The sequence below is a fragment of the Myxine glutinosa genome, chromosome 10, assembly GCF_964187855.1.
Source record: "Myxine glutinosa chromosome 10, kmMyxGlut1.1, whole genome shotgun sequence".
NCBI lineage: Eukaryota > Metazoa > Chordata > Myxini > Myxiniformes > Myxinidae > Myxine > Myxine glutinosa.
The window spans coordinates 90,523,210-90,541,578 of NC_136270.1; the positions used below are offsets into that span (position 1 = coordinate 90,523,210).

At 46.2% G+C, this 18,369-nt stretch overlaps 1 protein-coding gene across 2 annotated transcripts in view; it reads right to left on the minus strand.

The window, feature by feature from the left end:
• LOC137418958 (high affinity cAMP-specific and IBMX-insensitive 3',5'-cyclic phosphodiesterase 8B) overlaps window positions 1–18,369 on the minus strand; it is a 244,329-nt gene that overhangs the window by 114,922 nt on the left and 111,038 nt on the right. The window contains exon 8 of one of the 2 annotated variants that reach the window (XM_078785877.1): window positions 2,062–2,223. The exons of the other annotated variant lie outside the window; for it this stretch is intronic. Coding sequence (XP_078642003.1) covers window positions 2,062–2,223 — 162 coding nt within the window. The remainder of the gene's footprint in view (window positions 1–2,061; window positions 2,224–18,369) is intronic. 2 annotated transcript variants of the gene reach the window in all.

Consider the following 18,369-nt stretch of genomic DNA (forward strand, 5'->3'; position numbering starts at 1 on the left):
AATACTACAGGTTTACAACGACATTAACTCGTACAACAAAATTCAAAACTGTTCAACCTTTTCCTCAAAATTACCCGATCTCAAAATAAATACGAAATAGGTTGTTGGCAACCGGTCTCCCCGGGGTAGTTAAAGGGGTTGTATTTACATATTACTGAGCCACACTTATTACATATTACTGAGCACCCCCATTCCATGCTCCAACAACTTCATCGCTCGGTGCGAGCCACACTCCAGGGGGGTGGCCCTCTGGAGTGCGGCTCGTACCGAGCGATGAAGTTGTTGGAGCATGGAATGGGGGTGTTGGGGGGGGGGGAGGATGGGGAGGAGGGTGAAGATCGACAAAGTGCAGTTTGGGTTTATGCCAGGAGGAGGAACGACGGACGCGCTCTTTGTTGTGAGGCGGTTGCGGGAGGAGTGCATGGAGGGGGGGGGGGGGGGGGAGGAGGTTGTTTCTTGGGTTTGTTGGTCTGGAGAGGGCATTCGGTGGGGTTCCGTGCGGGGTATTGACATGGGCATTGAGGAGGTTGGGAGTGGAGGGGTGGTTGGTTGGAGTGGTGGTGGCGGTGTACGGGAGGGCGCGCGCAGCTGTGGGGAGGAGGGACGGGAGCAGTGGTGGGTTTGGGGTGGGGGTGGGAGTGCATCGGGGGTCGGTGCTGAGTCCGCATCTATTTGTGGCTGTGGTGGGGGTGCTGGCTCGGAGCGTGGGGGAGGGTTTACCGTGGGAGTTGTTGTGTGCAGATGGTCTGGTGTTGATTGCGGAGGGTATGGGTGGACTGAAGGAGGGGGTGAGCAAGTGGGGGGAGGGGGGGTGTGGAGACAAAGGGTCTGAAGGTGAGTGTGGGAGGGATGAGGGTGATGGAGGGTGATGGCGGGTGGTGGAGCGTGTGGTGGGGTGGAGGGAGCTGGGGGGTGGCCGTGTGCTCTGTGCGGGGGAGTGTCGGGGTGAACTCCATTCGGTGTGTGGTGTGCGCTGAGTGGGTTCATCGAGGGTGCGGTGGTCTGAGAGGGTCGTTGGCCAGTGTGTCAGCTACATTCAAGTGTGGGGTGTGCACGGAGGGAGCTGCGGATGGAGGGGATGTTGGGTTGGATATTGGGGACGGCGTGGGGCTGGAAGGTGTGAAAACATTTTGCTACTTCGGAGACATGCTGAATGGAGAGGGTGGATCAGACTCGGCAGCGGTTGCTAGAGTGAGATGTGCGTGGAGGGAGTTTCGGGAACTGGGTGGCGTGCTGATGAGGAGGGGAGTGTCGTTGGGGCTGAAGGGAGAGGTGTGTGCTGCATGTATGAGAGTGTTGTGATTTGTGGGAGCGAGACATGGGTGGTGAACGTGGGGCGGCGACGAGGGCTGGGGGGGGGGGGGGCGGGGTGCGGGTGGTTCGGTGGATGTGCAGAGTGTCGTTGGGAGGGAGGAGGACAGATGATGGATTGCGAAGGATGATGGGAGTGGAGCCTGTGATTGATGCTGTGGGGAGGAACGGGTTGAGATGGTTTGGTCGTGTGTTGAGGAAGGATGAGAGTGACTGGTTGAGAGGAGTGATGGAGGTGGATGTGGAGGGGGGTGGAGGGCGGGGAGGACCGAGAAAGACTTGGCTGGGGATGGTGGAGGAGGAAATGCGGGCAAGGGGGTTGACGGGGAGAGATGTAGAGGATGGGGCAGGATGGAGAGGATTGTCATGGGGACCGCAAGGCTAACCCCTGCTCTAGCAGGGAAAATGGCCTTAAAATGCATGTTGTTGTTGTTGTTGTTGTTGTTGTTGTTGTACTGAGCCAGTACGGGAAAATGAAAGAGGGTTTGGGGAAATGGGAGGAGATTTAAAATAAAAAAGGGAAGATGGATGATTTGGAGAAAAGGGAGAACAATTTGGGAGAAGGGAATGTACAGAAAAGGAATATGTTGGCAAAAATTCCACCACGCTGCGTAAAAATATGAATGCGAGTCAATGATGTCACGGTCTTCGTTACTTCCAAGTGTAAACCCAACATTAACCATCTTGCATGTGTGTAACTTTTGGGTTACAGGCAAATCTGTGAGGCCAAATGTCCCATGAGCCCCGTGCCTTGCCATGCTGGATACAGCTGTTGATCTTCTCCAGAAGGTCATCTTGTACAGTCTCTCCTCGAGAACTACCGGGGGTCACGCTGTCGAGATCAGCTGCACTCCGACCTAACAACTCACTCCGTGAAAAACCTGAGAGTCGTTCTAGTGCTGGATTCACATACTGGGTGGGACAAAGTGGAAAAAAACAGGCAGAGAGAAAGAGGGAATGAGGTGAAATTTCCAAAAGGACAGTCCTAAAGTAGTAACCTTAGAAACAAAATTAGAACGGCACTCTTCACATTGTGACGCGACGGACATGTCTCCGCCCACATTATTACATCATAATAAATACTTGTATCAAGTTTGATTTAAATCCCTTCAGCTGTTCTCAAGTATCACATTTTTACCTGATATAACCTCTGACCTTTGATGCAGAATTCGAATCAGTTCATCTTTTCATCATAACATATACTTACACCGAGTTTGGTCAAAATCCCATCACTGGTTCACAAGTTAGGTAAAAATTATGTTACGGCACTTCTGGTCTCTGACTTCTTGACACCACAATCTAATCTGTTTATCTTTCCATCTTTATACATACCACCCAGGAGAAAAAAATGAACCATGCTGTATTTTTCAAATTTGGAGCCACAGATGTGCAGTACATATTCCAGTTTAAATTGATTACTCATGTTACAGTAGCTAAAAGGCCTCCATGAGGTTTACAGCAATTTTTATGAAAAATTAGTGTTTTAAGAAGTTTCGTCCTCAAAATATTTTTTTGGGGGGAAATTTCCATATTTTCGCCTTTCATCTTTGAAGGCCAATACCTTGTGTAAGACAAAATAGATTAAAATTTTACACATAAAAAGGAAGATAAGACTGCTTTGAGTTGTTCTGTGTCACAAAAAAATTCAAAACAATATTTTACTGAAAGGAATATACTTTTAAAACTGCAATGCATTTTTAGGGTGTTATGTTTTTTTGACTGTTTAGTGCATGCACAGTGCCTAAATTGCTCTAATAGTACATGGTGTTGTGTCATTGTAGTGCAAAATTTTCTACACTAGTGGAACCAATGTTTTTTGGAATCCTTATACCTGAGGCAACAAGACCTGAGTTGGTTCCATTTTTTTCAATGGCGTCTTTGGCGGCCATTTTGACTTTCAAAATGGCCATCATTTTTTGCAATTTTGTATGTATCTTTTCACATAAAACACTTTGATTAACCATTTTTTCTGGCATTTTTGTCATTCCTTGTACAGAAAATCCACCAGAACACTTATATCCAGTTAACAGACGTTTTTTGAGTGTTTTCTGGACACACAACACTATTGAGATATGAAAGCTTCTCAAGAACTGTCACCAGTGTTGTCCACTCATGAGCTGGTGCCTTAACGATAGGCATTGAGTGATCTTGATCAAGGTTGGGTGTCTTGTTCTCTTCTGGAGTGCACACACGAGAATTGTATGCTGACCAAACTGGTATACCGTCTGATGTCTCTTCATGGTGCCTCTGTGAATACCGTGAAAGTAGCCATGCAAAGTCTTGCTGTGTTGCATTAACAACTTTATCTTGATACTGACCAAGTTTAAAGTTTTCATAGCGTGGACTTCTACTTGGCTTGGGGTTACCAGTAATTGTACAGTCAGACATTTCAGTCACAGTTGGCAGGATGTTCTCAAGTTTTGTTGAGGTGTTGTCATGCAGCTTCAGTGGTTCAGCTACAGTCTCGTATTCTGATACATCTGGGGGAACTCGTTGATAGACAGCAAGAGCAGTCCCATGGAATGTGTTCCGTCCATCAGCTGTGTCTACCTTGGCATCTATGTTATCAGCTGAGCATCTGATTGGCAGATGTTTCAACAGTCCTGGAGGTACGTAAACGCCATTGAATTCATTCATATTCTCTTGGACTGTGGTGGCAATCTTTGAAGTGATCTCCTTTACACGTTGATATGAAACACCAACGCCACTCTGGTACAACATGTCTATGTCTCTGCGACTGCGGTGTGCATGATGGCTATGGAGTGAAAGTCCAACCCTTAATGGCGTTTCAGTTGTGAACCTGAAGGTTGAAGTTGAGGACTTCGGCTGATATTGCACCTGCCGATCAGATTTGAAGTAAAAACGGCGGCCATTTTGAAATTCAAAATGGCCGCCGAAGACGCCATTGATAAAAATGGAACCAACTCAGGTCTTGTTGCCAAGGGTATATAGATGCAAAAAAACATTGGTTCCACTAGTGTAGCAAATTTTGCACTTACATATAATAATTCTACATAACCTCATGTACTATAACGTATGACTTGCACAGTTCGTGTAGGTCATGTTTTAGTGTTTCAATTTAGAAATGCCTCCAAAGAAAGAGAAGTTTCATGCTGATGGGGATATTAAAAATCGAAATGCTCGTCTTCATCAAGCAGGCAAGACATATTCTGAAATCCACAAGCTCCTAAAGAAGAACATCCCTATTTCTCTACCTACCATAAAGAGAATAGGACTTCAGTTCCAGAAAACTGGTTCTGCTACTAGGAGAGGGATCTGGCAGGCTTAGAGCCATGACAGGTAAAGATTACAGGTGACTGAAATTCTTAGTTCTCCAGGAAAGAAAGAAAAGCCTGCTGAAACTGTCAGAGGAGTTCAGAACTGCTGAAAACAAGACCGTTTCCAGAAGGACAATCACAAGAAGTTGACTGATGCTGGTTTTGCCTCAAGAAGATGTGTAAAGAAGACTTTATTATCTCAGAAAAACATCCAGGACAGATTGCACTTTTTGGCCGACTATGGGAACTGTGATTCAGACTGGTTTCGGAGAGTTCTGTGGATTGATGAATCAAGATTTCAACTTTGTCGTGATGCCCCAGAACGTTGCCCTCGCAGATCTGGTGAGAGATTCAACGCTGAGTACATTTCAACAACTGTGAAACATGGAGGAGGCGGAATCATGGTCCTGGTGCATTTACATCTGCTGGTGTTGGTGAGCTGATAAGGTGTGTGAACAGTCAATTACTGCCAAGGAATACCAGAAATTATTAAAGGATTACTTCTAAGCCTCCAAAAGTTATTTCCTGTAGAGAAAAGCAAAGACGTCTCTATCAACAAGATAATGCCCCTGCCCATACTGCAAAAGCCACCAAAAGGTGGTTGGAGAAAAAGTCCCTGAAACTTGTGTTCTGGTCTGGTCAGATCCCAATTTGAACCACATACAGAATATTTGGGCCTATATTAAGCACAAACTTATTGGAAGGAAATTTGCAAATTCAGTTCAATTTTGGGAATCTGTCAAACATGAATGGGACAGTATTGACATTTCTCGATGCAAGAAGCTTTGTTCTTAAGTTCCCTTCAGCCATTCTTAAATTATCGCGGGTAACAAAAACCTATCACGGATGCACGGACAACCCAACCTTTGACCTCTTGATGCCAAAATCAAATCAGTTCATCTTTACATCATAATATATGCTTTTACCAACTTTGGTCCAAATCCCTTCACTAGTTCACAAGTTATTGCGGTAACTGGAATTTTACCCAACATGACCTCTGACCTTTGACCTCATGACCCCAAAATCGAATCAGTTCACCTTTAGCGTATTCTACATACCTGCACGAAGTTTGACACAGATCCCTTCAGTCGTTCTCAAGTTATCTCGACAAACAAAAACCTATCACGGACGCACGGACAACCCAAAAACAATGCCTCCTGCGACTTCATCGGCAGAGGCATAGAAAATCCTATTGAATAGTTGCAGCAAACGGGTGTTTACAAAATAGTGTGTTTACCACCTCTATAATGTCAATTTTGAAATATATTCCAATTTAACAACTTCTGCGATTGTGCCAAATCCACACTTTTTATTCATGAACTCTATTTTCCACATTGCAATGCTGTACAAAAGCCAATCACTTGGCTGTACAAAAGCCAAAAAGTCAATCACAAACAAATCACAAAAGCCAATTCCAATGATGTGCAAAGTGTGCATGTATGATACTCATGTGTGTGTGTGTGAGTGTACTATGAATATATGCAGGTAGTGGACAGAAAAATGGAAACACCTGAGCAAATGAGGGACACCAAGCAATGGCTTTACATACAGGTGTGGCCCTTGTGTTAATTAAGCAAATAACATCCAAGCATGCTTAAGGTCATCTATAAAAATGCTGCACAGACCTGGTTGCCTATCATTATGGCTAGAATGGATGCAAGAGGAGCGGGGCCTCAGTTCTCACCTTGAGCAGATTGTTAGCCTGCTGTGTTCGTTCTGCGCAGTTTTTATTTCCTCATCTCATCTATTTGTTTATCTTATACTTTTTGCTCTGTTAGTCCTGCGTTTTCCCTGCCTGCTACTTCCCAGCCTTCTTCCTGGTGGGCGGGCCTCGCCCACCAGGCAGGAACAGCTACGAGCTTCCCCCACTACCACTTCCCTCCCTCCCCTAACCACCCTCATTGTCTAGTGTCGTCCCTACCCTCCCCTCTGCACGTATCCTGCTTTTTATGGTTCGGTGCAACTTATGTGGTGTGATGGGGCACACCTTCCGCTCTTTCCCACAGAGCTGCGCTAGCAGGGTGTGTGTCGGCGGGTGGGGTGGGGGTGGTGCTCCTGGGACACGTACCGGTGTTGCCGTGCCTGCTGTACTTGTCCTACCCACCTCAAAGTAAAGGAGGATGAGAAGAGGATGGAGGAAGGGAAGGAGAAGGAGGATGACAGAAAAGGGGAGGAGAGCAGTGGGAGGCTGAGATCCCCTCACCCCTAGTGTGGTTTATATGCCTGTATTGCTACCCCCCGCCCCCCCCTCCCCAGAGAGCTGGAGGAGAAGGAGAAGAAGGAGAAGGAGGAGGAGGAGGAGGTGAAGGAGGGGAGATAAGAGGAGGGGGGGGGGGGGGAGAGAGAGAGAGAGAGAGAGGAGGGTGGAGCGGCTCCTTTGTCCTCAATGGCACGAGACATGGATGTTGTTGCGTTGGGTGCCGGGCCCACTGGAGGGGAAGGGGGGGGGGGGATAACAGCTCCTCCTCCGGCTACGAAGTCACTGATATAAGTGAAGTGGATGGACAATGAAGAAGTGCCAGAGGAGGGGCTGGGATAAAGGGAAAGCTCCCTTGAAAAAGGGCCGACAAGGCCTACGTGTTGACCTACAGGGGAAACAATGTAAGGAGTCCACAGATAACTGCCCATCCTTTGCTAATCGGACAGAAATAAGGAATGAAATACACAAGTGGGGGACTGCTGTCGACACACTTCCTCCCGTTCACTCCCGGTCCCGCTCTCGCTCCCTGAAAATGAAGGGTGGCCCGTAGTCCACATGTGACCAATTCAATTGATTGCACATGATTTGGAAAGAAACACCCCTTTCTATACAAGGTCCCACAGTTAACAGTGCATGTCAGAGCAGAAACTCTTAACACAAAGTCCAAGCAATTTGTCCCGAGGAGAAGGGCTGCTGTTAAACATTTGGAGGGTTGAACTTTGATTTTTAAAATCATTTTAATTGAATTGATTTATGGCCTGATTTTTGTTCACTTTTATTGTTATTTACTTGTTTGTTTATTGTTTTTGATTAATTAGCTTTTCTTTTTTTTTTTTGGTTTTGATTTCCAGTTTGACATTTTGAATTTTGATGGTTCTTACCATTATTCTAATAGAAAGGCATAGGCCATTAAAACTCCCAATGCCCCCATCCAAAGAGCACATGTGGTCACCTAATGGTTTGATGAGCATGACACTGAAGTTATCCATATGTCATTGCCTTCTCAGTCACCAGATATGAACCCAATCAAGCATTTATGGGATATGGGAATCACCGGAATGATGCCTGAGACAGCATTTTCCACCTCCATCAAACAGGTGTGAGTTGATTGTCTTTCTTGTGGAAGAATGTTGCGGTATCCCTCCTGCAGCATTCCAGATGCTAATGCACTCTTTGCAACGGTGCATACAGGCCATACTGGCTGCGCGTAGTGGCCCAACACCCTATTAAAGTGAATTTACATTGGTGTTTCCATTTTTGTCCACTACCTGTATGTATATATGTACTGTGCCTAAAGAAAGTCCGACGTACACGTCGTGCTTTGCATTCAGGCCAAAGAGTTCAATTTTCGTCTCATCAGACCAGAGAATATTTTCCCTCACTCTCAGTCTTTCACGTGCCTTTTTTTGCAAACTCCAGGCATGCTGTCATGTGCCCTTTTCTCAGGAGTGGCTTCCGTCTGACCACTCTCCCATAAAGCTTAGATTTGTGAAGTGCTGCAGTGACTGTTGTCCTTTCCACAGGTTCTCCCATCTCAGCTAAGGAACTTTGTACCTCTGTCAGAGTGGTCATTGGGTTCTTGGTCACCTCCCTCACCAAGGTCCTTCTTGCCTGGTTGCTCAGGTTGGTCAGACAGCTAACTCTAGGAACAATGTAGATAGTTCCATATTATTTCCCTTTCCTAATGATGGAGCTCACTTTGCTCTTGGGAACTTTTAACACTCTAGAAATTGTTTTATACCCTTCCCCAGACCTATGCATCCTCACAATTCTATCTTGGAGTTATACGGATAGTTCCTTGGACGTCACGGTGAAGTTTTGCTCTGACACGCACTGTCAACTGTGGGACCTTCTATAGAAATGTGTGTTTCTTTCTAAATCATGTCCAATCAATTGAATTGGCCATATGTGGACTCCAAATAAGTTGTAGACATCTCCAGGATGATCAAAGGCAATTGGATGAACCTGAGCTCAATTTGGAGGGTTAGAGCAAAGGGGTCGAATATTTATTTACTCAAGGCATTTCAGCTTTTAATTTCTAAAAAAATAAATAATCCACTTTGACATTATGGGGTATTATGTACAGATCAGTGACAAAAAAAAACTCGATTTATTCCATTTTAAATTCAGGCTTGAACACAAGAAAATGTGAAACAAATACAGATACATTAAAAGTACACCGCCACCATTTCATCCGAACCTGTATCTTTAAAAAATGTAATTAATTAAATCATTAATCGAATAATTAAATAATTAATCTATTAAATGATTTATCAATAAATCAAAAATACCCTTTACAGCCAAATCACTTGGTCATTGTCATGTCCAAATGTCAGCTTCCTAGCTCAAAAGGTGCCTGAGATAATGCCCAGAAAAGAAAGGAAATATATAAGTACTTAATTAATCGATAATAATGAAGTAACTAATTAATTAATTGATTAATCTAAAAACAAAAAATACGGTTTTTAACAAAGTGCTTGCTCACTATTGTGCCCAAATTTCAGCTTCCTAGCTCAAATGATGGCTGAAATATTGCCCGGACAAACAAGAAAACAAACAACCGGAGTGAAAACTGAGTACTCCCTTTCAGCGTGCGTCATTGCCGGGCCCCCTTCGGTGCCCGGCAATGACGTTATGCAGTGCCTGGAGAGGGCATAGGAAAGGAGCTGTGTACAAAAGTCAACGGGTGTGAATACTCTCTGAAGGCACTGTTTGTGTGTATATAAATACATATATATATATACACACACACACACACACACACACACACACACACACACACACACACACACACACACACACACACACACACACACACACACACACACACACAGCCAAAAATATTGGCACCCTTGCACTTTTTTCAAATAACACAATTTTCACTCACTCACCGCAGGGAGGTAGGTGGTCTTTCTATCTTCTACCGACTCCTATCTGGCCTAGCTCCCCCAGCTATCTATGCTCTGTCCCCCAAATATTCCTACAGGTTGCCAGTAAGCCTCTTCTGGTGAAATCGTCAAAATCAAGACTCTCTGCTCACCTTCACTCATTCATTCCTCTTTACTCCCACCTCGGGAACAAACTCCCTCACTCTCTTCAATCCCACTCCTCCCTCCAGGTCTTTAAAACAGCTGTTTGCCACTATCTCTTGTCTTCCCCCAATCGAAAACCTTGATCTCTTCTACCCCCGTTAATTTACCCCAGATCCACTTTTTTTTTTTTTGGGAAATCCCGACTTCTTTCTTTCCTGGAAGTTCTAGCAGTGTCCATGTGTTTTATTACCTTTCCCACCCTCCCACCCCACCTTCCCATGCCTCCTCCCCCCAAGCCCTCTCCCTCCCACGGATCTTCCATTGTCCCTGTTCTCTGCTGTTGTACTTGTGTTCCCTCTCTCTCCCCATCTTTTCTCCCGCTCCCTTTATTGTATGTTTTGTGTGTCCGTTTGTCTTTTTTGTAATTGATGTTAGCTCTTTCATGAGCCTCGATCTTGTATCCCCAAAAAAATTAAAAAAAATTCTCGAAAAATAAGTTGAAATTGATAAAAGTATTTGGTCTCCACAATTCTTTATTTCACTGTTAATATTACAGAACCTTGGTTTTTTTTATTCAGAACTTAATATATCCTTTTAAATCAGAAAATAAAAAGAAATGGCATTGACAAAATTATTGACACCCTAGACTTAATATTTGGCAGCACAGCCTTTGGACAAAGTAACTGCAGTCAAGCGCTCCCTATAGCCATGAATAAGCTTCCTTTCACCTCTCTACTGACAGTTTGGCCCACTCTTCTTGTGCAAACTGCTCCAGTTCTCCCAGATTTGAAGGGTGCCTTCTCCCAACTGCTGTTTTCAGATATCCCCACAGGTGTTCAATGGGATTTAGATCTGGACTCATTGCTGGCCTCTTCAGAACAGTCCAGCGTTTTGTCTTGAACCATTCCTGGGTGATTTTTGAAGTGTGTTTGGGGTCATTGTCCTACTGCACGACCCATGACCTTCGACGGAGACCAAACTTTCTGACACTGGACTGAACATTGCGCTTCAAAATGCCTTGGTAATCTCCTGATTTCATGATGCCATGCACACACTCAAGGCACCCATTGCCAGAAGCAGCACAGCTTCCTTTCTTTTCTCCATGCTCTTTGCAGTACACACAGTGACACAAAACAGCAGAATGACTCCTTTTCTCTATTCAAACTGGTTGAATGAGTGATTTTTATATTGCAGGCACCCGCAACTCACCAAAGGTGATTCAATTCCAAAGTAAAGGAGAATCACCTGCTTGAAATCGAATTATCTATAACAACTTCTAAAAGGTGCCAATAATACTGTCTGTGCCATTTTAGGATTTCTGTGTGGAATAAGCTCAGATTTAGTGATTTTTTCAGCTTTTTTTGTTTTGTTCCACTGCAAATCAAAGATATACATATGGATACCAAAATATTTTTTTATTTCAACAATTTTCTGGAAAAATGGTGCATTATTTGAAAAAAGTGCAAGGGTGCCAATATTTTTGGCCACGACTGTATGTATGTATGTATGTATGTATGTATGTATGTATGTATGTATGTATATATATATATATATATATATATATATACATATACATATATATATGTATATATATATATTAGGGTGGTCCTCAAATGTAAACATTAACTTTTCTAAAGTGCTTTTCCATTTTTTTATTACACCTGTAGAGAGAACAAATTGGGTAAAATTTCATTTCATTTTGAAAACTTTTACCACTGTCACATGGCCCCTGCTAATCTGCTAATCAGCACTATACAGAAATTATTTCGGTTTGTTTCAGTTATGATGGCGAGTGCAAGTACTTCAAGAAGAGCAACCAGAAAAAAGAACCATGTGTGGCTGATAGGCTGCCATATTGAAAAACTACCAGAAACTCGGCTCCCATCTTGGCAAGAGATTCTGCAGCGATACTTTAAGCTACATCATGCTGAGAAATTGGATATAAGCAGTGCCGCAACAACTGTTGTTCGTGAGACATTATGCATCTGGGAGAAAGCACGGATCCCCACTGCAGATGAGCGGAATATCATTGCAAAACTAGAGAGAAAAGTAGAACAATACAGATCCATCCTGAAATTAAAGAGCCGGCGATCTGTCCCTCAGATAAAGAAAGAAGAGCAGTTTCAAACCGGTCTACGTGACTTATTTGACATTGCTCATGTTGATGTCCTTGATCTGATCAAAATACCAGAGGACCGTGAATTCCTTAAGGCACAACGGGAGCCAGGTCGACGGGGCTTTATGGTTGGTGTTGACAAGGTGCTAGCAGGAAAAGAGGAGCGGACACATCAACACGACAAGGTGTTGACTGAAAGAGAGCAGCATGAAAAAGAGAAGAAAGCAGCCCGAGAGGAGACTCTTGAGCTAGCATCATCAACAGACAGCAGTGCTGAAGCCAGTGATCATGATGACTCTGGTGTTCTATCTGCTTCAAAGAGGCAGAGCCGAAAGCGTGCAAGTAGCATTGTTACACCGGACCTAACAGCAGCTCTCGAACGCACCAAGGTTAGCGATCGATCAGCTGTTCACATCTTGTCAGCAGCAGCCTCTGCTCTGGGACACGACCCTTCAGAGTTGGCCATCAACCACACATCGATCAGGAAATCCAGGCGGATCCAACGGAAGACAATTGCAGGTGACATCCAGGCATCCTATGCTCCAAACACAAGTCTGGTGGTTCATTGGGATGGCAAGCTCCTTCCAGACGATGGGACTAAAAAAGTTGATCGCCTTCCTGTCATTGTCAGTGACCCACAAGGAACTGGAAAGCTTCTGGGTGTGCCAAAGCTGCCAGCAGGAACTGGACTAGCAACAGCTGCTGCTGTTATGCAATGCCTAGAAGAATGGCATTTGCAAGACATGGTGGCAGGTATGAGCTTTGACACGACAGTCAGCAACACTGGTTCAGCACTTGGTGGGTGCACTATTTTGCAGCAAAAGCTTGGACGACCACGATTACATTTTGCATGCCGGCATCACATTCTGGAACTAGTGGTAGAGGCAGCAATGGCAGCATTCAAACCATTTCTTGGTCCATCAAAAGGACCTGAGATAGCCGTCTTCAAGCATTTCCAGTCAAACTGGAATTCCATTGACCAAAGCAAGTTTAAGCCAATGATGCCTGATGACCTGGACTCTGTAGTTTCAGGTGTATTTTAAAGTTGCAAAGAAGATATCGTTTCATTCTGCATCCAGAAACTGGAATTGGGCCAACTACGAGATGACTACCGTGAACTTCTTGAGTTGACTATTATTCTGTTTGGTGAGCGTCCTCCGAGAGGATTCAGGTTCATGCAGCCAGGAGCCATGCATCGGGCAAGATGGATGGCCTGTGTGATTTATGGAATCAAGATCTACTTGTTCCGTGATCAGTTTCGACTGACCCCAAAGGAACTCACTGGCATAAAGCGTTTTACAGCATTTGTTGGAGCAGTGTATACCAAAGCCTGGTTCAGCGCTCCATCTGCCATTGGTGCTCCTGCTGGAGACCTAGCTCTCTTAAAAGCACTCATTTTCTATCCTGATTCAGTGATTGCCGAAGCCACCAGCAAAAAGCTTTCCAATCACTTGTGATACCTCAGCGAAGAACTGGCAGGACTTGCTCTGTTTGATGATAGTGTTGAGCTTGATGTCAAGCGAATGATAGTAGCTGCTCTTAAAGAAGAATGCCAAGAGAATCCTCAACCACGGGTACATGTGGATCTTACAGCAAAAGAAGCCATCGCTGCCAAGACTGTTGCAGATTTTGTTACTTCTGCCTCACTGCGAATTTTTACTGCATTCAAAGTCAATACTGATTTCCTAGAAAAGGACCCTGGTGAGTGGGCCGATGACCCATCATTTCAGTCATCACAGCAAGTATTGCGCGGTATTGCCACTGTCAACGACTTTGCAGAATGTGGTGTAGCATTAATACAGGACGACAATCAAGTCTTGACAAAGGATGAACAGCAGCGCCAGTACCTGTTGCAAGTTGTTGAGTGGCATCGCCATCAGTTCCCCGACGCAAAGAAGATAAGGAGGAAATAATTTACCACAGAACTTATAAATGAGGAATCAATGGTCTGGAGGACTCTTACTCAGTGTGTTTATGATGATTGTCATACATTCTTACTGATTTGGGATTACATCTGAGTGTTAGTTTATTAAAAACAATTTTGTGTGTCGATACTGAAACATTGTAATTTTCAACCCATGTGTGACAGTAGTAAATAAAGTCGTATAGAAACCATCTTTGGCACATTTCATTTTTTCACAATAAGGAACAATTTTAGCAACAAGCACCTGAAAAAAGTCCAATTTTATTTTTTGGTGTACATTTGAGGACCACCCTAATATATATATATATATATATATATATATATATATATATATATATATATATATATATATACATATACATATACATACATATACATATACATATACATATACATACATATACATACATATATATATATTGTCGCGATCCCGCCTGGTAAATGTTCCCAGCACGGAATACGGACGTGAATGTCCGGGCTTCAAGTAATCCACGGAGTGGACAAAAGAGACGTAATCAACACAATTGTGTTTTAATCGGCCTTCTAGGGGTAAGGCACGATGCTTTATTGGCTCGATCACAAAAACCATGAAAGGTAACAAATGGAATAGGCTGCACAAGCCTGCAGGAACGGTCGGCCACAGACGCTCCAACAAGACGCAGGTCAGATCCTCACGGCTCCAATCGACGAGCTCCGGGACTCGAAGGATACCAGGATGGAATACCACACAAGGCCGCCAGGAACGGTCGGCCAGGAGCTCCAACACGAAGCAGGCAATATAGGACTCACAGTTCCAATCTACGATCTCCGGGAATCACTCGTTCTCTTCCGGAATCACTCACTCGTACAATCCATAACTATAAACGATCAGCACAACTCGCTGTCGTGAGGCGTAACGAAAGTTCCCTCGCCTCGAGGCCTCGAACCTCCGAGCTGCGTTCGTATCATGAGATGGCGGCCGCGCTCTCTGACCCTCCACCAATCACGTCCCGACTCGCCTCCCAATCGCGTGAGGCTCCAAGGAGGTTACGTCAGTGGTGGGCGGGGCACTCATTTGGGTGAGAACAAAGGTGGTTTCACCGGGGGGTTTCTCACAGTCCTCCCCCCCTAAGTAAAAACCCCGTCGAATAGACGGCGTTTTTAAAACCAGTATTTGTAGTAGGTGCAAATCACATGGCAAGATGATGGCGGGAATTGCTAACAGGCAATTAACGCAATTAACAATTACTAACACTTGTTAACAACAATAACGAAACAACGCAACAATACAACGCAACGCAATGGCGCAACACAATAACGCAACAATAACGCACTTATTAACGCAACAGGCAATTAACAGGCGTTAACAGGGTAAACAATGAACCAGTTTTGTTTTTTTTTTCACACACAATATTAAACACCATACACCCCATTAACACCTACCCCACAAGAGTTACACTTCACCCAAAGCACACTAGAGAAACAAGGGAGCCAAACTCAAGGTGGGGAAACATTTACAGGAGGGAAACGGACCGAGACCTAGAGCGGCGGGTTCTCCTCCGGTGTCGAGAACGACAGTCATATGCGTAATGACCCCTTTCACCGCACTGGTAACATCGATCTTTCGGGTCGAACGGCCTGCGGACCAAAGGGCGTCTGAAACGAGGCCGCCGCGACATGCCATTCGACATCTCGACGCACACCCGCGATCCGCAAATTAACCTTCCATCAAGGGCTCTGACCGAATCTTCAGCATCTCGTGGATCTTCAAACTCAACAACTGCGAATCCAGGTGGGTTCCGAGCAACCCATACGTTGCGGAGTGGTCCGTAATGCCCGAAGACCCTCCCTAGCTCGGCTCTCGCTGCTCCATTGCCCAGGTTTCCCACATATACCTTAGCATTAGCGTTCCTGCTGAATCGCGACATGGCGGGAGCGGTCCCTGAGGAGCACGGCACCTGAGGTTGGCTTGACGGGAGGCTCGGGTGGACTTCAGCTGACGCAACGTCACCGTCGGAAACTGGAGTCGAGGCGCTAGGCTCCTCGGGCCAGAGTGAAGATATGTCTGACTCCGCCACTCTCTCCACCTGTTTACTCTGGGCTCTAGGGACCCCCCCACAGGTCAGAGTCAATGACTCCTCCCTGGCTATGGCATCATTGCCAATCAGCAAGGAGACCCCGGGTATAGGGTAGTAGGGTACTACCACACAGGTCACTGGACCCTTAAAAATGTCACTCCGGACCTCGAGGAGGGCAAGGGGGTACCGGCCAAGAACCCGGTCAATGCCCCGAAGGAGGGTATACTCGCCGGTATAACGCATCTGAGAGGCCGGAACTACCCCCACCCGGAGAACACACCGTGTCGCCCCAGTATCCCGAAGGTATTTGGTCTCAAACTTCAGCATCGAATCGGGGCCACCCACTAAGGCTGTCCCTGAATACTCCTGATGCAGTGGATGAATGGAATTAGCCCCGGTGGCAGTGACCTCGGTCACCGATGCCACCGTCGTGTGCGAGGGCCCGGCGGATGAGTTCCACTGATCTCCCTCCGACTTAACAGGAGGGTTGCCTCGGTAGGCCGGACTGGCGGGATTAGAGAAACAGCGGTTTTCACCGTGCCCCACGCGTTTGCAGAAATCGCACCAGGGCCCTGCCCTGGTCTGCGGCTCGCGAGCGCCCCCAGTGGAGGTCATCGGAGAACCCTTCCCCTCGATCCAGCCGCCGGGCAGACGGGGGGCGGTCTTGATCGCAGACTCCTCCGTCTTACGAAGCGACTGCGTGACTTGCAGCATTTTGCACGCCAAAACATGTTTATCAATAAGGTTGACGCAGTCTGCCAAGGAAACAGTGTCTTTGTCGACAAGAAACAATGCTAAGTCAGGCGGAAGCTGTTGATCGATACGGTAACGCACCAGGAGTTCCGCAACCGCTTGAGGTAACTCAACCTTGCTCCCCTTGAACCATCTCTGCAGCTGTTCCAACAAGGCCCGCGAATGTTCCTCATAGGTTTGACTGGACTCACGAGTCCAGCTGAAAAAATTTCTCCTATAAATACATGCGGACACCGCATAGGCATTCAAAATCTCGGCCTTCAATGCCCTGTATTTGTTTGCGTCCTCGGTTGCCATCCTCGCATATACCTCCCTCGCCTTCTCAGATAGATGGCTCACAAGATGGCCGACCCACAAGCTCTCATCAATGCCACCGGCAGCCAACAACTTCTCCGCCATCTCCAGATACGCTTCTGGCTTCGTGTCTCCCGTCCAGTCCGGCAAACGAACATGAACAGTTTCCGGGACTCTTGCAGCAGACCCCTCTGCCCGCAGTCGTTCAGTCAACATTCGCAACTCATGCTCTCTGACGCGTTCAGCTTCTGCTGCCGCATGCTCTCTCTCTGCTGCCGCACGCTCTCCCTCTGCTGCTGCACGCTCTCTCTCTCCTGCTGCACGCTCTCTCTCTGCTGCTGCCGCACGCTCTGCCTCTGCCCTGTCATTCTCCCTGTTATACATGTCAAGTTGTTGAACCGGAGTCAGCCCGGTCCAGAAGGGCGAACGCATGCATTTAGTCATGATGGGATCGCTTCCTAACATCTCGGGTTGAGTGCCCGGGTCAAGGCTGCTTGCGTCGCTCACCTCGCCACCCACGTGACTGTCAACATGATCAGGTTGAACTCTCACTTCCCTGGTCGACATAGCTTGGCTACGAGTTATCATACGACCAGGCACAAAACACAACCTCAAACACAACGCTCAAACACAACGCTCTGTTGGGGAAATACGACACAACTACGCAATATCACCCGCACATCAAATTGCCAATGAGAAAAATACCACGTACAAATACTCACGTTTTTTTTTTTTTTTTTTTGGTTGTTTGGAGGGATCCGAGGCTATTCGCTTATTCTTTGTCGGTTGTTTGGAGGGATCCGAGGCTATTCACTTCTCTGCCCCAGACAGCGTCCTACGGCGAGAAAGTTCCTCCCAGACGGCGTCCGCTGGTGAGAAGGCGATGAACAGATGCCAGAAGATGTCGTCCACTGCAGAAATCCCGTCTCAATCGAATGGCTCTTACTTGAATGATCCTAGGACGAGCAACCCATTTGTCGCGATCCCGCCTGGTAAATGTTCCCAGCACGGAATACGGACGTGAATGTCCGGGCTTCAAGTAATCCACGGAGTGGACAAAAGAGACGTAATCAACACAATTGTGTTTTAATCGGCCTTCTAGGGGTAAGGCACGATGCTTTATTGGCTCGATCACAAAAACCATGAAAGGTAACAAATGGAATAGGCTGCACAAGCCTGCAGGAACGGTCGGCCACAGACGCTCCAACAAGACGCAGGTCAGATCCTCGCGGCTCCAATCGACGAGCTCCGGGACTCGAAGGATACCAGGATGGAATACCACACAAGGCCGCCAGGAACGGTCGGCCAGGAGCTCCAACACGAAGCAGGCAATATAGGACTCACAGTTCCAATCTACGATCTCCGGGAATCACTCGTTCTCTTCCGGAATCACTCACTCGTACA